The sequence below is a fragment of the Rhinoraja longicauda genome, chromosome 15 (genome assembly GCF_053455715.1).
Source record: "Rhinoraja longicauda isolate Sanriku21f chromosome 15, sRhiLon1.1, whole genome shotgun sequence".
NCBI classification, from domain to species: Eukaryota; Metazoa; Chordata; class Chondrichthyes; order Rajiformes; family Arhynchobatidae; genus Rhinoraja; species Rhinoraja longicauda.
Window position 1 is genome coordinate 10,734,244 of NC_135967.1, and position 26,918 is coordinate 10,761,161.

General features: G+C 47.8%; 1 protein-coding gene across 1 annotated transcript in view; it reads right to left on the reverse strand.

The window, feature by feature from the left end:
- The window catches only part of LOC144600523 (mitogen-activated protein kinase kinase kinase kinase 4), a 267,504-nt gene that overhangs the window by 104,737 nt on the left and 135,849 nt on the right, over positions 1-26,918 (reverse strand). The window contains exons 11-15 of the mRNA XM_078412188.1: positions 22,612-22,684; positions 20,087-20,294; positions 16,468-16,638; positions 13,971-14,036; positions 6,192-6,353 (exon numbers count right to left, since the gene is read on the reverse strand). Of these exons, the coding sequence (XP_078268314.1) occupies positions 6,192-6,353; positions 13,971-14,036; positions 16,468-16,638; positions 20,087-20,294; positions 22,612-22,684 (680 nt within the window). The remainder of the gene's footprint in view (positions 1-6,191; positions 6,354-13,970; positions 14,037-16,467; positions 16,639-20,086; positions 20,295-22,611; positions 22,685-26,918) is intronic.

Here is a 26,918-nt window from a genome sequence, read left to right on the forward strand (position 1 = left end):
AAACTCCTTATAGTACAGCACCCGTAGTCAGGATCGAACCTGAGTCTCCGGCGCTGCATTCGCTGTAAGGCAGCAACTCTACCGTTGCGCCACCGTGCAGCCCGTATCGTCTTTACGTTGACTGGTTAGCAACCTACAAAAGCTTTTCACTGCACACATGACAATAAACTTAATACAAGTCTGTGCCATTGATCACCCATACACCAGTTCTACCGTACACACAAAAGACAATTTACAGAAGCCAATTAACCTACAAACCTGCATATCTTTGGAATGTGGGAGGAAACTGGAGCACCTGGAGAAAACCCACACGGTCACAGGGAGAATGTACAAACTCCGTACAGACAGCATCCGTAGTCAGGGTTGAACCTGCAGTGCCCTCCATAATGTTTGGCACAAAGACCCATCATTTATTTATGTGCACTTTAATCACATGTGAGTTTTTCTATCACAAATCTCAAATTGTGGAATACAGAGGGAAATAAATAAATGATGGGTCTTTGTCCCAAACATTATGGAGGGCGCTGTACGTCTCTGGTGCAGTAAGGCAACAACTCTACCACTCCTTTCTGACCCTGAAGCTTTAATTCTGGGTTTTTTCCCCCATAAATTCTGCCAGGGAACAATCCCGGCCAAGAAAAAAGCAAAGTTCTCTGAGTAATCTGGGTTAGAATTATTGAGGATGATGACCTGAATCAAAGTTATTACATGCGATATTTTACCGGCTTTTCTTCCAAAGCTGTTCATAAAAATTTAAACTGTGAAAATATCAGTAAAGCAAACCCTCGTATTTATGGAGCTCTTTACAGCGTGTTTCAGTTATGGGGGATTGACCTGCTAAACTTCACCGCCAGGCCAGGCCGCCGACACCATCCCTGGCCACTGCCTCAGCCACAACTACATTGCCACCCTCTGTTGCTGTATTGACATCTTGCTTTGTAGCTTAGGGCTGGAAAGGCTTAGCTTTAACTAGACCAAGTGGACTCGTTGGGCCCAAACCTGCATTTGTACAGAACCCTTTCCTCCCCCCCTCCCCTCTGCCCCCCTCCCCCTTTCCCCTATCCTCCCCCCTCCTCCTTCCCCTTCCTCCCCCTCCTCCCCATTCCCCCTTCTCCCTCCTCCCCCTTCCCCTCCTTCCCTACCCCCATTCCATCCCCCTCAAACCCCCTTATCCTCCCTCCTCCCCCCTCCCTCCTTACCCCCCTCCCTCCCTCCCCCCCATCCCTCCCTCCCTCCCTAGGAAATAGATTTAAACTTTAAAATGTGAATAACTTAAAAAATATAACCGATTTCAATGAAATTTCTTCCATTAGCACCAAAGGGACGACGGTGAGTTAGGTGGGCCTAAAATTGTCGCGCTATCGTGTACCGTTTTGGCTGTAGTTCAGGAACAAACAAACCAACAAATGAGAGTTTTAGTATATAGATGCTTCAGCTGATAAAAGGCACCTTTTAGACTTTAGACTTTAGAGATACAGCATGGAAATAGGCCCTTCGGCCCATCTATTCCGTGCCGACCAGTGATCACTGGAATGGAATATTTTATTGTCACCTGTGACAAGGCACAGTGAAATTATTGGCTTGCATACTCAAGGTGTGCAATAGTCGACACATAAATGGCGCCAACAAAGTGACAAAGTACCCCCGCCAGGTCCTCCATTGTTCTGCCCCCTCCCCTCCTCACGGCAATCGGTCCCCCCACGCTCTCATCGACCGCGGGTCGCCCCGCGAGGCTCCACCATCACCGGGCTCTGTCGGCCGCCATGAGGCTCCACCAACCCAGGCAGGCCGGCTTCTCTGCGGCCTCCTGGGAGGCACGAACACTATCCTACACACGAGGGACAACTTACAGTTTCACCAAAGCCTCGTCCCTGCCCATTCCAAAGTGTCCACACCCTTGGCAGCTTTTGCAATCTATTGAACACCTGAGGACAACATTTTATAGGAACTGATGCATGTTTTTTAACATATGTTTGAGAACAGCTTTGCCCAAGACCACAAGAACCTGCAGAGAGCTGTACATGTAGCCTAGTCCATCGCACAGACCTGACTCCCCACCATTGACTCCATTGGCACTTCACGGTGCCTCAGAACAGCATTCAACATCATCAAAGACTTTTCCCATCCCGGTCATTCCTTCTTCCCCACACTCCCATCAGACTGAAGATACAGAAGCTTGAAAACACAAACCGTCAGAGTCAGGAACAGTTTCTCCCCCTCTGTTAACGGGCTTCCAAATGATCTTTCCGTTAGCTAGGTTAACAAAAAGCTTTTCACTGTACCCCAGGACACATGAGAACAACATAAACTAGGTAGTGTTTGATTCACTTCTACCCCATTGCAGACATTAGACTTTGTCTATGGAACTCAAGAGAGAGCTAGATAGAGCTCTTAAGGATAGCGGAGTCAGGGGGTATGGGGAGAAGGCAGGAACGGGGTACTGATTGAGAATGATCAGCCATGATCACATTGAATGGCGGTGCTGGCTCGAAGGGCCAAAGGGCCGAATGGCCTCCTCCTGCACCTATTGTCTATTGTCTATTGAACTGTCATGCGACAATGCTGAGAACTATATTCTGCACTCTGTACTGTATCTTCCCCTTTGCTCTATCTATTGTACTTGAGTGTGATTTGATTGTATCTAATGACCAGATTGGAAAACATGCAAAACAAAGCATTTCACTGGCTCTGGGTACAGGCGACAATAATAATCCTAAACCTAAACCTAAAAAATAACCACGTCGAACTCTGCTTCCAAAATGTTGTGTAAGAAGGAACTGCTGATGCTGGTTTCAACCGAAGATGGACACAAAAAGCTTGAGTAACTCAGCGGGTCAGACAGCCTCTCTGGCGAAAAGGAAAAGGTGACTGAAGAAGGGTCTCGACTCAAAACGCCACCTATTCCTTTTCTCCAGAGATGCTGCCAGACCCTCTGAGTGACTCCAGCTTTTTGTGTCTATCCAAAGTGCTGTTCTGTTTTGCAGGAGCTGAGTAAACTGCACTTTATGTAAGTGAATTCTATGCCTGGCTCTCAAAACACAATTGCTACTCACACTCCTAATTAGTCAGAGCTGGCATTTCCATATGTCAGCTATTGACAATATTCCTTCAGTGAAAAATTACCTTCCTCTGTCCCCACCAGGAGATTTTGTCTGCTTGAGAGAGCTGACAATTTGAGTGGGAAATGCGATTCTAATGAGGGGATGTTAAGAGGGGACTGTGCCGATACGCCCAAGCAAGCACACCAACAGCTCGGCTTCCTTTGAAAGCTGAGGAAAGTCCACAGGTCTCCATCGCATCTTACCAATTTCTGCAGAAAGCATCCTATCCGGATGTATCACAGCTTGGCATGGCAATTGCTCTGTCCAAGACAGCAAGAAACTGCAGAGTTGTCATAGAGGTCATGTAGCATGGATATAGGGTCGGGACTTTTATATACTTCAGTAACTGACTTAAGTAACTTCTGCAGTTCGACATCATACAGGATCAGTATTTTTACATACACTTAAGCAACGTCTGTAGTTCGACATCATACAGGATCGGTACTTTTACATACACACAAGCAACTTCTATAGTTCGACGACAAAGGGGCAGTGGTAGTGTTGCTGCCTGACAATGCCAGAGACCCTGGTTCGATCCTGACCACGGGTGCTGCCTGTGTGGAGTTTGTACACTGCAAACCTGCACGTCTTTGGAGAGTGGGAGGAAACCAGAACACCCGGGGAAAACCCACCCAGTCACAGGGGGAACGTGCAAACTCCGTACAGACAGCACAGATCTTACCTTATCTTACACTTACTCCCCTCAACCTCCTGGCCAAAGCCTCTCGAGCTAAAGCTGCAGCACTTCCTCTCAATCACATTACTTCACCTCAGGCCCAGCCACTTCAGAACATGCCCCCCCCACCCTTCCCCCCCCCCCCCCCCCCCCCCCCGATTAGTCCCTGCCTTCCTTTGTTACACCACATGACGCAGTCACTCCCAGAAACTAATGGCTTCTTTGTAATTCTCCTGCTCTGCTCCTCTTCTCAGCTACATCATCACATAAACCAGCCCTCCTACCCCTCATCGACTCCATCTGAACTTCATGCTGCCTCGGGAAAGGGATCAACATTCTCATCTTGCACTTCGTTCCAGTTTAATTTATTTTCGTTCAGTTGAGATAATGTGTAGAAAAAGACCCTTCGGCCCACCAAGTCCGCGTCGACCAGTGATCACACTAGTTCTATCCTACGCACTGGGAACAATTCACAAAGGCCAATTAACCTACACATCTTTGGAGTATGGGAGGAAACCAGAGCACCTTGGCGCAAACACACGTGGTCACAGGAGGATCATGCAAACTACATGCAGGACCAACAGTCAGGATCGAATACGGGTCTCTGGCGCTGGAAGGTTGCAGCTCTACCGCTGCGCCACTGTGCCGCCCAATCCAGGTTGGGTTAGGTCAACGTGGACCAACTCAGTTCTTTATTAATGGATTGTGGCAACTGATGTCCCCTCCTGCTTCATGCAAACACGTCTGCACTCATCAACATGACGCCACCCGAGAGGCAGCATGTTTGAGACTCCTGCATCTGTAGTGATGGTCAGGCTGGATTGAATAAGTTAAATATTACGATTCCTTGGCTTCTAGTCCGGGTTGGGTTGCCTTTTATACCTGACAGACCGCGAGACTCATATATTTCAAAAAGACAGTGGAAATGGAAGTTAATTCCAATCGTTCAATGACCAGAGCAGATTTAAAACGTGGTGCAAACATAGAAACATAGAAAATAGGTGCAGGAGTAGGCCATTCGGCCCTTCGAGCCAGCACCGCCATTCAATATGATCATGGCTGATCATCCAGCTCAGTCACCTGTACCTGCCTTCTCTCCATACTCCCTGATCCCTTTAGCCACAAGGGCCACATCTAACTCCCTCTTAAATATAGCCAATGAACTGGCCTCAACTACCTTCTGTGGCAGAGAGTTCCACAGACTCACCACTCTCTGTGTGAAGAAATGTTTTCTCATCTCGGTCCTAAAAGACTTCCCCCTTATCCTTAAGCTGTGACCCCTGGTTCTGGACTTCCCCAACATCGGGAACAATCTTCCCGCATCTAGCCTCTCCAACCCCTTAAGAATTTTGTAAGTTTCTATAAGATCCCCCCTCAGTCTTCTAAATTCCAGCGAGTATAAGCCTAGTCTATCCAGACTTTCTTCATATGAAAGTCCTGCCATCCCAGGGATCAATCTGGTGAACCTTCTCTGTACTCCCTCTAAGGCTAGAAAGACCTGAGTGAGCTGCAAGGAGAAACATTTCTATACAGTGAGTGGGTCAGGATCTGTAACTCATTGATTGTAGGGGGAGGTGAACAGTTGTAGAGTCATAGAGCTGTACAGCATGACAACAGGCCTTTTGGCCCACCTTATCCACGGATGAGTGCTATCTATTGGGTGAGTCCCACTTGCCTGCATTTAGCCCCTATCCTTCCTCCAATCCATGCTGTATATCTGTCCAAGTGTTTTTTAAGAGTCGTGACCACATCTGCTTCTATAGCTTCTTCTGGCAACTCATTCCAGGTATGGACTACCCTCTGAGTGAAAAAGGTTGCTCCAGAGGCCCTTCTTAAATGTCGTCATTCTCACTGTAAGCCAACACCCTCTGGTTTTTGAATCTTCTACCTTGGGGCAGAAAGACTACGCGTTCACTTTATCCATGCCCCTCAAGATCTGGTACACCTCAATGAGGTCACTCCTCAGCCTCCTACTCTCCAAACAAAAAGACTCCCAGCCGATCCAACCTCTTCTTTATCTCAAGGTCGCAAGTCCAGCCAACATCCTTGTGAATCTCCTCTGTGCCCTTGCAAATTAATGGCATCGTTAAATCAGGATCAGGACTTCTGAATAAAATTAGTGGAGGTACGAGAGAGAATAGTTTGCTGGATGAAGGGAGGGTGTAAGGGATTGGGAAAAAGCTAGGAAGCAGACTCAACCGTTCATGCCAACCAAGTTGAATTCCTGAGCTAGTCTTATTTTCCTGCACTTGGACCAGATTATTGTCACTCTTCCAAAGGCAACAAAGGGTCAGTGGGCTGAATGGCCTGCTTCTGCATCTAACCATTCCACCAGTCTCTGAACTTTGGAAGGGAAATTAAATAATAGAGTATCCAACTTGTGATGTCTGCCCTCTGAGAATGTACATAATTACCTGTAGGTCTGTGGGCCTTTTTAGAGCAGAGTTGATGTGACTTGTCCTGCCTCCATTGGTGGGGTCGCCATCTGCAGGTACTGAAGCCCCAGGAACCAACTTGCCCAGTTTAGTGCGTGATGGGGCAAAACCATCACCCATTTGCTTCAGTCTTTCTGCTCCCTAAGTAGAAGGCAGACGAAGGATTAGGCAAGAACAGGATGAACTTGGTTACAGCTGCATTTAAGGTGAGACTCAACCAGCACGGAAACGGACACCTCGAGAAAGCTTGACATTGGGATGCTTTTTGGGAGCTCAACTTCTCAAGGCATGCTTCGTTCGTAAAGCTTACGAGACATTGAAAACTTGGACAGTGGGCCATAGAGTCACACTGTTTGGAAGGAAATGCATGATCCATTGTGAGTCTGCCTTTTGATACGTCCTCCTTCCGAAAAAAAAGGATAAAGGGTCGGCCATGATTGTGTTCAATGGCCAGAACATGTTGAAGGGATGAATGGCCTCCTCCACCTTCTATTTTCTATCTTGTGATGCGTATACATTTCCTTGTAACTCTGTAAATCCTTTCCCTTCAAGTTTTTAAATCAAACTCTCTTCTAAAAACTCCTATCATGGCTGTCTCCATATCCCTTCCAGGCACTGCATTCCACATCGCAACAACCCGCTGGGTAAAATAAAAAAATCCTCATCTAACTTCTGGTAGTTTTGCCTAATGCGACTGCATTTTGAACTCCACATTAAATGGTTCAATAGTGTTTTATTTGTCACGTGTGCAACTGCGCAGTGAAATCCTTCGTGCATGTTTACACGTGCGGGCGCCACCATGTTTTGGCGCCATTTCCAAAGTCCAAGGTCCGGTCCGCCTGCGTACTTGGTCTACTAGAGCGGCTCCTGATCCAGGCAAGCCCCAGGCTGCTGCAGGGCCTTCCTCCTTGGCCTTCGAACAGATCAGACCACGTACCGACGCCCCTCCCCTCGCCCGGCCATCTTTGTGCCCCGAGGGCACCTCCTGCAGCCGACCTTGAAGGCGGTGGTGGCAATACCCCCAGTTCGCCATCCTACCGGCCCTTCCTTGCTCCTCGCGTCTGACATCTCCAGCAGCTCCCTCCCAGTGTCACCACCCAGTGAGCCTTCGTGTCCTCGGGTGGTTTCCCAGTACCGCAGACCATCGAGCCTACGGGTCCTTTAGAGGCGCCAACCTAGTCGGTGTGCTTAGAATGGATTGAAAATCATTCCTCTTGCCTGAAGCATGCGTGACTCTGGTCCATTCCATCCTTCCATGCTATCTTCCCTTTTGTCTCACCTCCCTGCTTTACTGGACTTCACCTTACACTAAACGCTACGCATGTTATTCCCTGTATCACCTGTACACTGTGGATGGCTCGATTGTAATCATGTGTGTCCCATGCACCTTTCTTCCTTTTCTTTACCTCACTTTTACTCAGTGTCTTTTTGTGATGATGTGGCGTACTGACACCTCTAAAACGTTATGTAAAATGGCTCCTTTTCATTTACATCTCCCGCTGCTGCTCTGAAATCTCCTGCTCAGCACTTGCGGACAGCCACGTGACACGTTTGTTTAGCAATCATGCCTACCGGCACCTTGTGTACAAAGAAAAGCACTGCCAATAGACAATAGGTGCAGGAGAAGGCCATTCGGCCCTTTGAGCCAGCACCACCATTGAATGTGATCATGGCTGATCATTCTCAATCAGTACCCCGTTCCTGCCTTCTCCCCATACCCCCTGATTCCGCTATCCTTAAGAGCTCTATCTAGTTCTCTCTTGAATGCATTCAGAGACTTGGCCTCCACTGCCTTCTGAGGCAGTGAATTCCACAGATTTACAACTCTCTGACTGAAAAAGTTTTTCCTCATCTCCGTTCTAAATGGCCTACCCCTTATTCTTAAACTCTGGCCCCTGGTTCTGGACACCCCCAACATTGGGAACATGTTTCCTGCCTCTAACGTGTCCAACCCCTTAATAATCTTATATGTTTCGATAAGATCCCCTCTCATCCTTCTAAATTCCAGTGTATACAAGCCTAGCCGCTCCAGTCTTTCAACATACTTCAGTCCCGCCATTCCGGGAATTAACCTAGTAAACCTACGCTGCACGCCCTCAATAGCAAGAATATCCTTCCTCAAATTTGGAGACCAAAACTGCACACAGTACTCCAAGTGCGGTCTCACTAGGGCCCTGTACAACTGCAGAAGGGCCTCTTTGCTCCTATACTCAACTCCTCTTGTTATGAAGGCCAACATTCCATTGGCTTTCTTCACTGCCTTTCCACCACACTCACTTTCTGCCTGTCAACTCCAATTCTATTTATTTCCCCATCTGCTGCTTTGACTATTCTCCTCTTGCAACGTGCAAATCCCTTACAAAAAATTTCTAACCACATTCGGATTAATTTTATATTTAGCATTTCCGATAATGATTCTGCAGTTGCCACTTGCACTCCTGTTGGATCCACTGATTTTCTTTACTTGGTTCCATTTTGCTCCGACTGATTAATTAAAAGATAACAGCATGGAAACAGGTCCTTCGTCCCACCGACCATCAATCATAGTTCTATGCGATCCCACTTTCTCATCCACTCCCGACACACTAGGGGCAATTTTACAGAGGCCAATTAACCTACAACCCGCACGTCCTCTGGGATGGGGGAGGAAGCCAGAGCACCCGGAGGAAATCCATGTGGTGACAAGGAGAAAATGCAAACTTCCCACAGATGGCATCCGAGTTCATACCAACCCTTCTACCATTCCTTCTATCCTGTCTTCTACCATTTCACTGATGTTCCCTTTTGTTCTCTCCTCTCCTTCCCTTCTCTGAATCTTGTTTTATCTCAAGCTATTCTCAGTTATGTGAATTGATGAATCAAATAGTTAATAATCAACCAAATAATCATTTAACATCCTATCAACAACTGGACAGCACTCCTGAGATACTAGCTACCATATTGGAAACCCTTGGACTATCTTGTATTGGACTTAACTGGACTTTATCTTGCTCTAAAAATTATTCACAGTATTCCCTTTATCATGTATCTGTACACCGCGGATGGATTGATTGTAATCATGTATTGTCTTTTCACTGACTGGTTAGCACGCAACAAAAGCTTTTCACTGTACCTCAGTACACGTGACAATAAACTAAACTCAAACATTAATTAGTTGGCTGACTAATTAATCAATAAATAAGTTGAAATTTTGTTGTATTTTTAAGTTATTAACTTGAAGTATTGATTTAAAAAATGCTGGAAACATTTAGCTGGTCAGGTAGCATCTTTGGTGAGAGAAATAGATTTAATGTTTCAGATTGAATATCCCTCATCTCAATTTGAATCTAACATGTCAGACTTGTCCTCTTTCTCTTCCCACAGATGCTGCCTGACCTTCTGAATGTTTTCGGTAGTCATGTCAAAAGGAATTGGAGTAGAATCAGGCCATTTGGCCCATCAAGTCTACTCCACCATTCAATCATGGCTGATCTGTCTCTCCCTCCTAACCCCATTCTCCTGCTTTCTACCCATAACCACTGACACCTGTACTAATCAAGAATCTATCTGTTTCTGCCTTAAAAATATCCACTGACTTGGCCTCTACAGCCTTCTGCGGCAAAGAATTCCACAGAATTCCACAGAATTTCACCACCCATTGACTAAAGAATTTTCTCCTCGTCTCCTTCCTAAAAGAATGTTGTTTCTGTTTTCTTTTCAGATCTCCAATATCAACAGTTTTTCTAAAATCTCCATTGTCCATTTAGCTGCCGATCCTGTACTCTTTCTATCACACTTAATTCATACTTGATCGGAGGTATATACCTACTTCCTATTTATCTTTGTTCACCATTTACAGAAGGTAGAAAATCTGAACCACTCTCTAAAACCAAATTCTTTGCAACAGGCTTTTTATCTTCATAGAATAGAGAACAGTACAGCATCGGAAAAGGCCCTCAGGCCTACAATGTCCGTGTTGAACAAGATGCCAAGTTAAACTAATCTCCACAGCCTGCATGTGATCCATATCCATTCATCCCCTGAATATTCACGTGCCCATCTAAAAGCCTCTTAAATGCAACTACAATACAATACAATACAATACAATATCCTTTATTGTCATTGTACAAGTACAACGGGATTTTGATTGTCGCTTCCATATCGATGCTATCAAATCAAATATATAAATAAATCACGACGAAAGTGAAAACAACAAAAAGGGGGGGGGGGGGGGGGAGAAAGGAAAAAGAAAAAGGGGGAACAAGGTAAAGTGCAAAAAAGGTTCATGCAGGGGTCAGTTGTGCCAGATGACCCTGGGGGCAGAGACGGATCATGGCGGGCTCTCAGCAGGACCGATTCAGAGCAGCTATAGCTCCAGGAATAAAGCTGTTCCTTAGTCTGGAGGTGCGGGCGTAGAAGGCCTTGTAACGTCTGCCAGATGGAAGTAGTTCAAACAGACGGTGGCATGGGTGTGTGGAGTCCTTGTAGATGCTGGTGGCTTTCCTGAGGTAGCGTGCGTTGTAGATGTCCTCCAGGGCTGGCAGCTGTGTCCCAATGAACCTCTGCGCTCTGCCGACGACCCTCTGAAGAGCTTTCTTGTCCGTTGCCGTACAGCTGAGATACCACATATAGATGCCGTATGTTAGAATGCTTTCTGTGGTGCAGCGGTAGAAGGTCATCAGAAGCTGTCGTGGCAAACTGAGCTTTTTCAGCGTTCCCAGGAAAAACAGCCGTTGCTGTGCTTTCTTGACCAGCACAGCGGTGTTAGTGGACCATGTGAGGTCCTGTGAAATGTGTGTGCCCAGAAACCTGAAGCTGGACACTCTCACCACTTCGTCCCCGTTAATGAGGACTGGAGCGTATTTCTCATTCTGTGTCCTTCTGAAGTTGATAATTAGCTCCTTGGTCTTTGATGTGTTTGGGGACAGGTTGTTCTCTGAGCACCAACTCGCCAGGTTCTGCACCTCCGCTCTGTAGGCTGATTCATCGCCATTGGAGATCAGCCCTATCACCGTTGTGTCATCCGCAAATTTGACGATGGTGTTGGTGGCGAATGCAGGGACACAGCGGGGACACAGTTATGTGTGAAGAGGGAGTAGAGGATGGGGCTCAGTACACAACCCTGTGGTGTGCTGGTACTCAGGGTGGTGGAGGACAGGTGCAGGCCCAGTCTCACTGCCTGAGGGCTCTCCGTCAGGAAATTCAGGATCCAGTTGCATATTGATGAGCTGAGGCCTTGCTGGTGGAGTTTGGAGGTGAGCTTGGTGGGGATGACAGTATTGAAGGCCGAGCTATAGTCTATAAATAGCATCCTCACGTATGTGCCCTGTCTCTCCAGGTGAGTCAGGACGGTATGAAGAGCCAGAGAGATGGCGTCCTCTGTGGATCTATTTGCTCTGTTTGCGAACTGATGTGGGTCCAGTGAGGCAGGGATGGTGGCTTTGATGTGGGAGAGGACCAACCTTTCAAAGCACTTCATAACTATCGGTGTGAGGGCAACCGGGCGGTAGTCGTTCAGATTGCTGATGTTTGCTTTTTTCGGCACCGACACTATGGTGGCCGACTTCAGGCACTGCAAGACCGTTGCCAGAGATAAAGATAGATTGAAGATATTAGTGAATACCCCAGCAATCTGGTCAGCACAGTCCTTAAGTACCCGTCCTGGGACTCCGTCCGGACCTGCGGCCTTGCGTGGATTGATCCTCTGCATCGCGCGCTGTACATCATGTGTGCTCAGTGTGAGTACCTGATCGTCCTCCGAGGCCGGAATGTTTCCACTCATGTTGTTGTTGCCGGTTTCAAAGCGAGCAAAGAAGGTGTTGAGCTCGTTGGCCAGTGTGACATCATTGTGGGGGCAGGCAGGGTTGCTCTTGTAATCAGTGATATCCCTGATGCCTTGCTGTTGAAGTGGTCTTCCACGCATTGCCTGTGGAGGTCTTTGGTCCTTTTTATGCTGTGCTGCAGTGTCCCCGGATTTTGTACCTCTTTGTTCATCTATGGTTTCCGGTTAAGAAATATCTTTATCTTCTTGTCCTCTGCGACATTCTCCACACAACTGTTGATGTAGGAGAGCACAGTGGATGTGTACTCCTCCAAGTCTACCTCTGTGCCATGGGTCGCCTGTTGTGCAAACGGGTCCCAGTGGGTGCGTTCAAAGCAGTCCTGGAGTTGTGAGGTGGATTCCTCAGGCCATATTTTGACTGTCTTTATTACAAGTTTGGTCTTGCGGATGAGAGGTGTGTATGCTGGCATCAGGACCAGTGAGAGGTGGTCAGATTGTCCCAGGGGTGAGCAGGGGAGAGCTTTGTATGAGTCCTTGATGTTAGTGTATACTTTGTCCAGCGTGTTTGAGCCCCTGGTAGGGCATTGCACATGCTGGTGGAATTTGTGGAGCACAGCTCGTAGGTCGACCTGGTTAAAGTCCCCTGCAACAATGAAGGCACCCTTGGGGTGAGCATCCTGCTGCTTACTGATGGCCACGTGCAGCTGTGCTAACGCAAGATTAGCATTAGCTTGTGGTGGAATGTACACAGCCATTATGATAACAACGGAGAATTCCCGGGGCAGGTAAAACGGTCTCCATTTAAGTAGTAGGTATTCCAGATCTGGGGAACAGTACCTCTCCATTTCAGTGTGGTTGGTGCACCAGTCATTATTGATGAAGATACAGAGCCCCCTGCCCTTGCTCTTACCAGAGTCCTTTGTTCTGTCTGCCCGGTGTAGTGACCGGTTCGTCAGCTCCACAGCCCCGTCGGGAACCGGCGCGTTGAGCCACATTTCAGTGAAGATCCCCAGTGATCTTTGCGAGTTGAGCCACAGCCTTACCTCGTCCAGCTTGTTGGTGAGTGAGCGGACATTTGCCAGGAAAACGCTCGGTAGGGATGGTCTCTGCGGAGCCCTCCATAGCCTTGCGCGCCGTCCACGTTTTTGCTTTCTCTCCTGGCGCTGCCTCCGTCTCCATCCTGCCGGTGTGGTGATCCCTGGAGCTGACCAGCTCTGACCAGCTCTGTCGGGATGTTGCCGAAACCGCCGAGGCTTTTAACATGCAACTATAATCTCTGCCTCCACCACCACCCCTGGCAGCGTGTTCAAGGCACTTTCAACACTGTGTAAAGAAACTTGCCCCGCGCAACCTCCTTTAAACCTTGCCCCTCTCACCTTCGAGCAATGCTATCCAGTGTTTGTGATCTGCCCACTCTGGGAGAAAGGTTCCAACCGTCTCCCGGACGCCAATTAACCCGAAAAACCTGCACATCTTTGGAATGCGGGAGGAACTGGTGCACACCAAGGAAACCCACATGGCCATGGGAAGAAAGTGCAAACCAGCTGTGCTACTGTGCTCCCAGTGTTAGAGTCATGGAGACACAGCAAAGAGTCCATTGAGACCGCCCCAATCGTTAGCACCCGGCCTGACTCTCATCCTACTCTCCCCCATGTCATTCCCTCCTCATTCCCACTAATGTCCCCTAGATTCTGCCCCTCGGGCCAACTAAAGTGCCAACTTTAATGTCTTTGGCATGTGCGAGGAAACCGAGGCAGCTAGAGAACAAATACCCACATGATCATATGGGGGACAGTGCACAAACTCCACACAGACTGCGCCCGAGGTCAGGATCGAACCAGGGACACTGGAGCGATGAGGCAGCAGCTCTACTAGCTGCGCCACTGTGCTGCCCGTAGATGAAGGGACTTTTTTCCCATGCATTGAATGCCTATTCATGGCCAGAAACAAACAGCATGAGGATACAATGGGAAGATCAGCCATCTGAGCACACGTACCTGCCGAGGATGAACGTCCATTACTTTAGAGGTTTCACTCGTCCGATATTCAGAAAGACCATCGGCCTGTGGAGAGGCAACAGTTAGACAAGGTCAACATCAGAGTGAATGGATGAATTAATAAATGCTTTGTCAGGGGAAGGTCAGTATTTGACCTAAATGGGCACAAAGTGCTGGAGTAACTCAGCGGGTCAGGCAGCATCTCCGGAGAACATGGATTGGTGACTTTTTTTAGTTTGGTCTGAAGAGGTCCAAACCCAAAACGTAACCTATCTCTGATCTCAAGTGAAGCTGCCTGACCCGTTGAGCTATTGCAGCACGTCGTGTCTTTTTGGGTAAACCAGCTTTTGCAGTTCCTTGTTTGTACAAAGTGTTTGACATTAGTTTAGTTTAGAGATGCAGAAACAGGCTCTTCGGCCCACCAAGTCTGAGCCGACCAGCAATCACCCCGTACACGAGCACTATCCGACACACACCAGGAACAGTTTACATTTTTTATCAAAGCCAATTAACCTACAAACCTCTACGTCTTTGGAATATGGGAGGCAACCAGAACACCCAGGGAAAACCCATGCAGGTACATGGAGAACGTACAAACTCCGTTCAGGCAGCACCCATAGTCAGGATCAAATCCGGGTCTCTGGCGCTGTGAGGCAGAAAATCTACCGCTGCGCCGCCCAAATGACATATTTGGCATTACATTTAGATTTCATGTGGCCATTTTGGGGCACTCAGGAAAGCGACTGAGGCAACAAAATGACATCCAGAGAAGGTGGACACTTACTATAAGAGATTCGCTGGTAAGGAGCTGTGTTATTTTGCATGCCCATGAAATGCACACAGGAAGAATACAGTTTAAGAGGACGTGAAGACAGTGCCCAATGTCGATCTGATCCCACAACTCAATCAACCTCAGGAGAGGCCTAATCATGTATCCCTGTCTAAACCTCCCTCCTGCACACCATACACCACTGGGCTATTTAAAGGGATTATATCTAACTTGCAGACAGTTGCCATTTTTTGTTGTTGCAGTGATTCCACACGTGCTTGGTGGTTTTCCCCGAGCTGTTCCCGGTGGTGGGTATATGGAGCGAGCTGCCAGAGGAGGCGGCTGAAGCAGGTACCACACCAACAACTAAAAGATATGTGGACAGGTACATGGATAGGAAAGGTTTGCAGACATATGGGCCAAACGTGGACAGATGGGACTAGTGTAGATGACCCAACAGAGGTCACGGCCTTGGGGGGCCGAGACACCGGCCAGCAAAGTCGGCTGCGGAAGTCGACAATGAGAACGGATCTGCCGGCTCCGGCCAGGCCTGAGGTCCAGAGCCCCGGCCGCAGGGACCAATTTGACCCACCGATCGGCCGTGGAAGTCTCGATCAGGTGGAGACCGGCCGCCTCGCCCAGCCTCGGCACCACATTTGAGAGGGAACCTCCGGGGGAAGGATTCGTTCCTCACAGTGAATGACAGGGCCCTAGGGAGTGTTAGAGAGCAGATGGATCGAGGAGTGCAGCTACATAAAAATGGCATCACAGGTAGATAGGGGGATCAAGAAGGGTTTTGGTACATTGACCTTCATCAGTCAGGCTCTTGAGTGTAGAAGTGGGGATGTTATGTTACAGCCATACAAAACATTGGTGAGGACACATTTGGAGTATTACCTTCAGTTTCCCTGCTAAAAGAAGGATGTTGTTAAACTGGAAAGAGTGCAGAGACGATTTACGAGGATGTTGACTGGACTTCAGAGCCTGAGCTATAAGGAGAGGTTGGGCAGGCTGGGACTATATTCCCTGGAGTGCAGGGGATGGAGGGGGTGATTTTAGAGAGAGGTGTGCAAAATCATGAGGGGGATAGATAGGGTGAATGCATTGTCTTTTATCTAGAGTAGGGGAATCAAGAACCAGAGGACTAAAGTTTAAGGGAAAATGTTAATAGGATCTTGAGGGCAACCTTTTCACATAATGGGTGGTGGGTACATGGAATTGGCTGCCAGAGGAGCTAGGTACTATAACAGTATTTAAAATACATCTGGACAGGTACATGGACAGGAAAGGTTTAGAGGGATGTGGGTCAAATGCATGCAGGTGGGACTAGAGTAGATGGGCATCTTAGCCAACATCGGCAAGTTTGGCCAAAGGGCAGATTGAGGAGATCAGACATCAATGATTCAGACATTCACAGTGGTGCAGCGGTAGAGTTGTTGCCTCACAACTTCAGAGAGCCTGGTGATCCTGACTGCGGGTGCTGTCTGTACGGAGTTTGTACGTTCTCCCAGTGACCGCGAGGGTTTTCTCTGGGTGCTCTGGTGTCCTCTCACATTCCAAAGATGTGCAGGTTTGTAGGTTAATTGGCTTCTGCAAATTCCCCCTAGTGTGTCGAATAGTGCTAGGGTGCGGAGTGATCCCCAGTTGGCATGAACTCGGTGGGCAGAAGGGCCTGTTTCCATGCTGTATCTGTAAAACTAGAAACTGAAATAATGGGAAAATGCTTACCTGTTTTTTCTCAGCTTTCCTTTTCCCTTCCACTATCTTCCACCGTTCCTCCTCCACCCATCTCCGTTCCTCCTCTCCCTGACTCCTCTCTTCTTTCCTGGGCCTTTCCTTCAGCTCGGACTTCTTTGCACCCTCCTGTTGCTTTCGCTGCTTCTCCTCTATCTTGTGGTGCTGCGGGAATCAGTGGACAAATGACAATAGCCCGAGAAGATGCGGTCAGTGTCACTTATTTGACGGGTCCGTTTGTCTTCAGTGAGAACGAAGACTGACAAACCAGCAGGCCAACACAATGGCCACTGGAACATGGGTCACTTTGACATGAGCCAACTTCGGTTCAGGTGCCCGTCTTTAAAAATTCCCCCTGTTGAGTTAAGCTCATCAGCCATAGGAGCAAAATGAGACCATTCAGCCCATAGAGTCTAGTGGCCATTCAATCATGCTGATCTATCGTTTCCTCTCAACCCCATTCTCCTGCCTTCTCCCCATAACCTTTGACATCCATGAGAACCTGCCAATGTCCACTTTAAAAGACTTGTACTCTGCAGCCGTCTGTAACAATATGTTCCGTAGATTCACCACTCTCTGACTAAAGAAATTCCTCCTTATCTCCTTTCTAAGGCTCTAAAAGCCTCAGCCTTTTATTCTGAGGCTGTGCCCTCTGGTCCAATACTCTCCCACTAGTGGAAATATCCTCTCCACATCCACTCCATTAGCAGAGGAAAGATTAATAACATGCATCTCTTTTGAGACAGTCCACCTTCATTATCTCTGGAATCGTTGACAGATGGTCCCTTGCCTGCCACTGTATGTTTCTTTTTTTTTCCTAGTCAGATGTGCAGCACTTTGGTCAACGTGGGTTGTTTTTAAATGTGCTATACAAATAAATTGACTTGACTTGACTTGACTTGTGAAAAGATGAGTGGTAGAATCTAGGAGTGTCAGTGAATGTTTGACCACCGGGTGGCGCTGTAAGTGGCAGCCTCGCCAACAGCCTGTCTCGTCCTTTTCTTCTTTTGTTGTTTTTAGTCTGTTTTATTTGTATGTTTTAGTTTTTGTATTATGTGGAAGGTGGCGGAGGGGGATGGGGGAAACTTTTCTTATCTCTTCCCTCGCCAGAGGTGACTTTTTCCATATTGTATCTCCATCCGCACTGCGGCCTAACATCGTGGAGCTGGTGGTCCCATTGTTGGGGATCGACTTCAGGAGCTCCAACCGCAGGAGCTTCGACTGCCCCGATCATGGGAGCTTCGAACGCCCGGATGCGGGGGCTTCGATCGCAGACTGTGGGAGCTTCGATCGCCCCGACCGCGGGAGAAAAGGAGGATGTGTGGCGGTCCCAGGGGGATTGGGCCAAAGAAGGTAAAAGTTATTTGCCTTCCATCACAGTGGGGGATGTGAGGTCGCCGAAAAACAAGATGCTGCCTGCACTGGGGAGGACTCGGAGTGAGTGCAGTGATCTCGGTGTTTGCGGGGACATGGCACCATGAGGACATCCCGGAATCTAGTGCGAGTGCGGACGGCTTTCTGACTGTTCGGGCGGACAGGGACTGCAGGGAGAGTGACAGCGGCCGGTACAACTCTGGTCACATCACGGTGAAGGAGCGTGTGTGTGCAGCCCGGACATTGAACGGATGGCTGTGGGTCTCCACTTATGCTGTGTGACCTGGGGATTCCCACACGTCGCTGCTGTGGTGGCTGTTTATGTTTAATCTTTATGTAGTTTTGTATCTTGTTGCTTTTTTGGTATGACAATAGACAATAGGTGCAGGAGTAGGCCATTCAGCCCTTCGAGCCAGCACCGCCATTCAATGCGATCATGGCTGATCACTCTCAATCAGTACCCCGTTCCTGCCTTCTCCCCATACCCCCTCACTCCGCTATCCTTAAGAGCTCTATCCAGCTCTCTCTTGAAAGCATCCAATGAACTGGCCTCCACTGCCTTCTGAGGCAGAGAATTCCACACCTTCACCACTCTGACTGAAAAAGTTCTTCCTCATCTCCGTTCTAAATGGCCTACCCCTTATTCTTAAACTATGGCCCCTTGTTCTGGACTCCCCCAACATTGGGAACATGTTTCCTGCCTCTAATGTGTCCAATCCCCTAATTATCTTATATGTTTCAATAAGATCCCCCCTCATCCTTCTAAATTCCAGTGTATACAAGCCTAATTGCTCCAGCCTTTCAACATACGACAGTCCCGCCATTCCGGGAATTAACCTAGTGAACCTACGCTGCACGCCCTCCATAGCAAGAATATCCTTCCTCAAATTTGGAGACCAAAACTGCACACAGTACTCCAGGTGCGGTCTCACCAGGGCCCGGTACAACTGTAGAAGGACCTCTTTGCTCCTATAGCTGTATGGTAAATCAAATTTCTTTGTACCTCGGTACACGTGACAATAAAGGACCATTGAACCATTGAAGTGCAGGAAGAATTAAAAGTGGGATTAATGTAGGATTAGTTTAAATGGGTGGTTGATGGTCAATCACTCATTTAAAATGTACCTCCAACCAAAGATACTAGAGGAACAAGATGGACCACTCCGTTGAAATCGCCTATACTGAAGTGTAGTACGCAAAGGAGTGGAACGGCCGCCATTTTAGTAAGCAAAATCCGCCGTTCGCTCTGCCTCTCGCAGTGTAATCAGTGTTTTGGGGTATATTGTGATGATAATATTAAAATGCAGAATATATTTCACCTACCAATTCATAGATTTTTGTTATTTTTCTTTTAAAATGTTTCTGCAGGTTTCTGCCTACTAAAATGGCGCCATGACGTACGACGGTTTTTAGGGTCGAGTGGTCTATCTTGTTCCTCTAGTATCTTTGCTTCCAACATGCTCCCTACTTAAACACCTTTGAATAAAACCACCTATCAATCACTTACTCTTGTGAAAAGATACTAGTCAAGGGCCCAATTGCAAATTTTGCTCGGAGACTTATTTTTTGGTGTGGGTTGCAATGGTCAGAAATTTGAGCATGCCTCTAACTTGTACATGTCTCCGATGCTCCACGAAGGGTCCCGACCCGAAACATCATCTGTCCATTACTTCCTCTGATGCTGCCTGACCCGCTGAGTTCCTGAGATTTGGTTTAACATCCAATTGTGATGACACACATAGGCAGAAAGGGTTACTTTCTGGGTAGGAGTAGGGTAGGAAGGGCAGGAACTGCAGATGCTGGTTTACACCGAAGATAGACACAAAATGCTGGAGTAAGTCAGCGGGCCAGGCAGCATCTCTGGAGAAAAAGGAATAGGTGACGTTTCTGGTCATGACTCTTCTTCAGACCGAAAGATGGAGAAGATCCACAATGAATCAGGGCCGGCAACAGATGACCTCAGGAAGGGTGGAGTCCATAGCTGGACAGGACACAGGCAGAGACCTCTCCAAATTCCCGTCTAATGGGTCATGTTGGGGGAGAGAAGGCACAGAGCCGGAGGTGGTATCTCCAACGCCTGCTCTTCACTCTTCAACTGCAATGCAGCGAGAACGTGAGATAAGAACTCGGGGGGGGGTTGGGGGGGGGGGGGGGGTGAGGGGGGGGAGGGGAGAGGGGGGAGTGGACATGGAGAGCCGAACGCCAATGATAAGTTACTGAGCACAGGTTAAACGCTCACATCTTCCAGCCACTTCCTCTGCTCCTTCTGCTGCTCGATGCGCTTCTGCCGCTCGGCCAGGAGTTGCTTCTTGTACTGCTCCTGGTCCCGCAGTTGCTGCTGGTGTATCTGCTGCTGCTGTTGTGACGCTGGGCGGCTCGCGCTCTCCTGCTGTAGCCGCAGAAACTCCCGGCGCAGGGTGGACTCCCCTGGCTGGTTTACGATGGAGCTGGGCAGACAACAGGGAACACATCGTCCAAATGGTCATTGAACAAAGTGGGCAACATCATGGATATAATGAAGAGCTCGGGGGTTGGGGTGGGTGGTCGGTAGCAATGCTCAATACTACTAATGTTAGCTCCAGGTTTAGGCTTTAGGCTTTAGAGATGCAGTGCGAAAACAAGCCCCACGGCCCACCGATCATCCCGTACACGAGCACCATCCTACCCATCAGGGACAAGTCACCATTTTTACCGAAGCCAATTAACCTACAAAGCTGCACGTCTTTGGAGTGGGGGAGGAGCAAACCCACGTGATCATGGGGAGAATGTGCAAACTCCATCCAGACAGCACCCGTAGTCAGGATCGAACCTGTGTCTCTGACACAGTAAGGCAGCAACTCTACCGCTGCACCACCGTGCCATCCCCTTTGGTTCTGAAACCAAACGATGCAATATATTTTATTTTATTTGGAAATCAGAAAGGTATCAGCACTTGAAGCAGAAGAGAAATGAAGTCTTTCACCCACAACAGCACTTGCATAAAATGCAGGAGAGATGTTTGCCCACATCAGTGGAAATCCTGGCTGTTAATGTATGTGAGGCTCAATCTTTTTATGGGGTACTAGACCAAGTGGACCCGCTGGGCCCAAACCTCTCCTGCATTGGTGCAGCACCCTCCCCTCCCCCCCCTCCCCTCTCTCCTCAACCCCCCCCTCCCCTCTCCCTTCTCCCCACTCCCCCCCTCCCCCTCCCCTCCCCTCCTTTTAAACTTTAAAATGTGAATAACTTTAAAAAACATAACACCGATTTCAATAAAACTACTTGCATTATCACTAAAGTGACATTGGTGAGTAAGGTGGGCCTACAATTGTCGTGCTATCATGTGCCATTTTGGCTGAAGTTCAGTCACAAACAATATAACAAACGAGAGTTTTAGTATATAGATTCATTCCCAGCTTTCCCACAAGCTTGTAGCAACAGATTAATTTAGAAAGGGAATTAAAAAGCACAAGATTAAGTGTGTGGGGATCAATTGGAGGACTTTCAAAAGAGCTAGTACAGAGTCAATGGGCCAAAAGGCCTGCTCGTGTGTGCTGTGAGGGTGTGTTCTCTGGATGGGTTTAATAATGCACCTTATAAATTTATTTTTGTTTTGGGTTCTTGCTGAGCCTGCGACCAATGAATAAAGACACAAAATGCTAGAGTAACTCAGCGGTCAGGCAGCATCTCTGGAGAAAGGAATCGGTGACGTTTCAGGTCGAGGCACTTCTCCAGACTGAGTCAGGGGAGAGGAAAACCAGAGGTACGAAAAGGTACAGAACAAATCAGAGCCAGCACCGATGGCCAAGGAACACACATTGGTCCATTGTTGGCTGTGGAGGAGGTGGTGACGAAGGGATATGTGAAACTCGCAGGACGATGAGGGTTGGGGAGGGATGGAGAGAGAGAGAGGGAATGCAAGGCTTACTTGAAATTAGAGAAATCAATATTCATACTGCTGGGGTGTAAGCAACCCAAGCAAAATACGAGGTGCTGTTCCTCCGATTTGCGTGAGGCCTCACTCTGGCAGTGTCGGAACCAAACAGAATGTCTGAACCAAACAGACAAGATCACTACTTCGACACCTGGCTTGTGGAAAGTTACGACGCAAGAGGCTGCAGATGCTGGAATCCTGAGCCAAAAACAAACTGCTGAAGGAACTCAACGGGTCAGGCAGCGTCGGCATTGCAAAATGGGTATAGACGACATTTCGAGTCAGCACCCTTCTTCAGAAACGTCGTTTGTCCCTTTCCATCCACAGATGCTGCCTGACCCCTTGAGTTCCTCCAGCAGTTTGTTTTTTTGCTCTGCAGTAGCAAAACAAAAGTAAATTTATAAGGTACATTATTCAGAGAACGCACCCTCACCATACAGGAGCAGGCTTTTTGGCCCATTGATCCTGTACTCAGTGCATGCAGTCAACTGGCTCCCAAACAAACCACCGTACTGGAATCTGTTGATCCTTAGCTGGGATGGTGGGATCTGGACTTCTGTTTCCAGGTCAAGTCTCGGACTCAGAAAGCTGGTCCAGTACCCGACCCCTATGCCAGTGCACCCCTTTCCACATAACAATCGCATCCTGGGTAGTATATTTCCCTCCATCAATCCCCAAGCATTGAATGATTTTGTACGAAATCTCATGTGAATATAATTCCCTTGAATTTTGGGAAGTTTCTCCATTTATGAATTAATTCAAGAAAACATTGGCTGGAAGTAGATTTAAGAACAACAGGCATAAAAGAACTGGATATGTATTTGAACAATACAAGCGAATAAACCATCTACCTTGGTTCTCCTTCATCTTCATTCAATCCATCTTCATCTTCTTCACTTCCACTGTATTCATATTCCGTTTCATCTAGTGATGAGAAGGGATGACAGTGAAACTTATGTTCGGCGCCAAAGCCATTGAGTGAGTGCAAGAGTGGAAACCAGAACTAATTATTGTTTTAATTAAGCTAGGCTTTTAATCAGTCATGTAGGTTCAGAGGTCCTGTGCACAGTGAAAAGCTTTTGTTTGCACGCTATCCAATCACAACAAATAATACTAAACACAAGGAACTGCAGATGCTGGTTTGCAGGGAAAAAAGTGCTAGAGTAATTCGGTGGGTTAGGCAGCATCTTTGGAGACCATTGGTGGATGTGGAGAGGATGTTTCCAGTAGCGGGAGAGTCTGGGACCAGAGGGCATAGCCTTTGATTAAAAGGGCACACCTTTAGAATGGGGATGAGGATGAATTTATTTTGCCAGGTGGTGGTGAATCTGTGAAAGTCATTGCCACTGACAGCAGTGGAGGCTAAGTTAGTGGATATAGTGAAAAATGTTGTTTTGCATGCTGGCCAGGCAGATCATACTATGGAAGAGTACAACATGTAGTTATATTGTTTTAGTTTTAGAGATGTAGCATGGAAACAGGCCTTTCGGCCCACCAAGCCCACGCAGACCATCGATCACCCGTTCACACGGGTTCCATCTTATCCCACCTTTGCACCCACTCCCTACACACTGGGGGCTTTTTACAGTGGTCAATTAACTTATAAACACACGTCTTTGGGATGTCGGAGGAAACCAGAGCGCCTGGAGGAAACCCAAACGGTCACGGGGAGAACGTGCAAACTCCACACAGACAACGCCCGAGGTCAGGATCGAACCCGGGTTTCCAACGCTGTGAGGCAGTCACTCGACCAGCTGCACTGCTGTGACACCTCCCCTCCCCCATGCACTGTAGTGCAACGGAGAACATAGCAGAGTGCGGAATTTAATGTTACAGCAAATGCAGATTTTAAAAGTGTTAGGGATGCAATTAGGTAGATTGGAAAACTACAAATACAATCGTAGCGGTTTGAGAGGCGAGTGTAAATTAAGATCCCAGGGATAATTAAGATCCCACTGATCTTCTGAACAGTATCTTGTGGACTTTGCGCAGCTGGAAGAGCAGATGGATCTCACTCTGGCATCTCATCTGAAAGGCAGTGCCTCAGACTTTACGCTTGGGTTACAACTGAGTTTGGTCGGCATGGCGGCGCATCGGTAGAGTTGCTGCCTCACAACGCCAGAGACCCAGATTCAATCCTGACTATGGGCGCTGTCTGTGCAGAGTTTGTACGTTCTCCCTGTGACCGTGTGGTCTTTCCCCAGGTGCTCCGGTTTCCTCCCACACTCCAAATTCGTACAGGTTTGTAGGTCAATAGGCTTTGGTAAAAACTGTAAATTGTCCCTAGTGTGTCGCGTGTGCTTGTGCAACGGGGATCGCTGGTCGGCGGGGACTCGGTGGGCTGAAGGGCCTGGTTCTGCATTGTGTCTCTTAGCTAACGAGTTGGAGGGGATTGGGTTAAAATCCTGGTACAAAGACAAGAAGGCTATTCAATGACCTGAAGGTGACATTGTCAAGGAATAACAGTGTGTAAATTAAATTTAGTGAGGATTACTGCAGAGTGTTGATCAGAGGGTGAAAACAAGGTCTGACAACAGACTTTGCAATTGCTGCAGGCACAGTGGAAGGTGACAGTGAAAGAGAAATGGGGAATTAATAGATTGGACACTTAATAAGCTAGCTCAGTGCAGACCAACAGTAAGCAATAGAATAACAGCTGAAGGATATGAAGATTAGATTTGTTTGTGTTCTGTTCTGTCTGAGTGATCCATCTGTTTTTACCAATACCGCACTGGGGACCCATTCCACACTGACCCATTGCAATGAAGAGGCAAGTGGCTAAATTCAACATCAGAGGAATGAAGAGTGAAGAGAATGATGGTCTGAAGAAGGGTCCCGACCTGAAATGCCGGCCATCCTTTTTCTCCAGAGATGCTGCCTGACCCGCTGAGTTACTCCAGCACTTTGCGTCTGTCAGCATAATGAGTTACCAGCAGAGATTCCAACATCCTATGCCATTCAGCCTGTCACTGTACTACATGTCACTTGTTCAGGGCAATAGACCGTGAACAGGCTAACTTCTGAGAATTTCAAAATAGCAGCAGGGCATGGGGAGAGGGTATGGGGAGAGGGCAGGACAGGAATGGGATACTGATTGTGAATGATCATCCATGATCACATTGAATGGCGGTGCTGGCTCGAAGGGTCGAATGGCCTACTCCTGCACCTATTGTCTATTGGCATTTAAACTGTGGTTTCCATAGAAGGATGTCTTTCAGTCCATTGAACTTCTGCCATTTCTAGAGTGAGCACACCAGTTCCGTTCCTCTACTTATTTCCCTGCAACCTGTTCCTCACGTGTCCATTACCTCCAGAGAACAGTATAGCACAGGTACAGGCCCTTTGGCCCACAATGTTTGTGATGAACATGATGTAAAGTTAAACTAATCACCTCTGCCTGCACACGATCCATGTTCCTTCTGTCCCTGCATATAATAATGCATTTTATTTATATAGCGCTTTTCATATACTCAAAGACGCTTTACAGAGATTTAGAGAACATAGGGAAATGAATAAATAGATAAATAAGTAAATAAGTAAACGAACAGAGAAAGGAGACAGAAGGTGAGGTGACCTTCAGTGGTTGAAGGCAGTGCTGAACAGGTGAGACTTCAGCGATGTTTTGAATGTGGTGAGTGTGGAGGAGTCTCTAACGGTTTGGGGTAGTGAGTTCTATAGGGTGGGAGCAGCGATGGAGAAAGCCCTGTCCCCCCAGGATCTGAGTTTGGTCCGGATGTGGGGGGATAGGAGATTGGCAGCAGCAGAGCGGAGGGTGCAGGTGGGAGTGTGCCTGTGGAGGAGGTCGGTCAGGTAGGATGGGGCCAGGTTATGGAGGGCTTTGTAGGTTATGAGGAGGATTTTGTACTGGATTCTCTGGGGGATGGGGAGCCAGTGGAGTTTGTAAAGGACGGGGGTGATATGGTCACGGATCGGGGTGTGGGTGAGTAGACGGGCAGCGGAGTTTTGAATGTATTGAAGTTTACTGATGATTTTTGAGGGTGCGCCATAGAGGAGGCTGTTGCAGTAGTCCAGACGGGAGGTGATGAAGGCGTGGATGAGGGTTTCTGCAGCTGTGGAGGAGAGGGATGGACGGAGACGGGCAATGTTTTTGAGGTGGAAGAAGGCTGTCTTTGTGATGTGTTTGACGTGTTTGTCGAAGGAGAGGGTTTGATGAAAGATGATTCCAAGATTCCGGATGTGAGGGGAGGTGGATACTGGGAGACCATCAATGTTGAGGATGAAGTTTATCCATGTACCAATCTATTAGCCTCAAACACCACTATCGTATCTGTTTCCACCACCACTCCTGGCAGTGCATTCCAGGGCACCACAAATTCTGTGTGAAAAACCTTCCCCGCACATCTTGAAAATGTTCCCCTTTCACATTAAAGCTATGCTTTAATGTCACATGTACTGAGGTACAGTGAAAAGCTTTTTTGTGGCAAGCTATCCAGTCAGCGGAAAGACGAAACATGATTACAACCAAGCCGTCAACAGTGTACACATAAAGTATAAAGGGTGCAACGTATTAAAGATAGTGTAAAATCTACATATGTGGATGGGAGGTTAGTTGTTGATAAGGTGGTTCAGTTTCCCGATAACAGGGTGGCAGTGTGGCACAGTGGTAGAGTGGCTGCCTTACAGCGCCAGAGACTCAGGTTCAATCCTGACGATGGGCACTGTCTGAACGGAATTTGTACGTTCTCTCTGCGACCGCGTAGGTTTTCCCTGGGTGCTCTGGTTTCCTTCCACATTCCAAAGACGTACAGGTTTGTAGATTAATTGGCTTCTGTAAAGTTTGTAAATCGTTCCTAGTGTCTGTAGGATAGCGTAAGTTCATAAGTTTGATGGCCCATCAAGTCTACTCCGTCATTCAATCATGGCTGATTTTTCTTTCCCTCCATGTTGTTTGGGGATCGGTGGTCAGTGCGGACTCCATGGTCCAAAGGGGCTGTTTCCGAGCTGTATCTCTAAAAAACTAAACGCCAAAGGCTGGAGCGATTGGGCTTGTATACACTGGAATTTAGAAGGATGAGGGGGGGATCTTATTGAAACATATAAGATAATTAGGGGATTGGACACATTAGAGGCAGGAAACATGTTCCCAATGTTGGGGGAGTCCAGAACAAGGGGCCACAGTTTAAGAATAAGGGGTAGG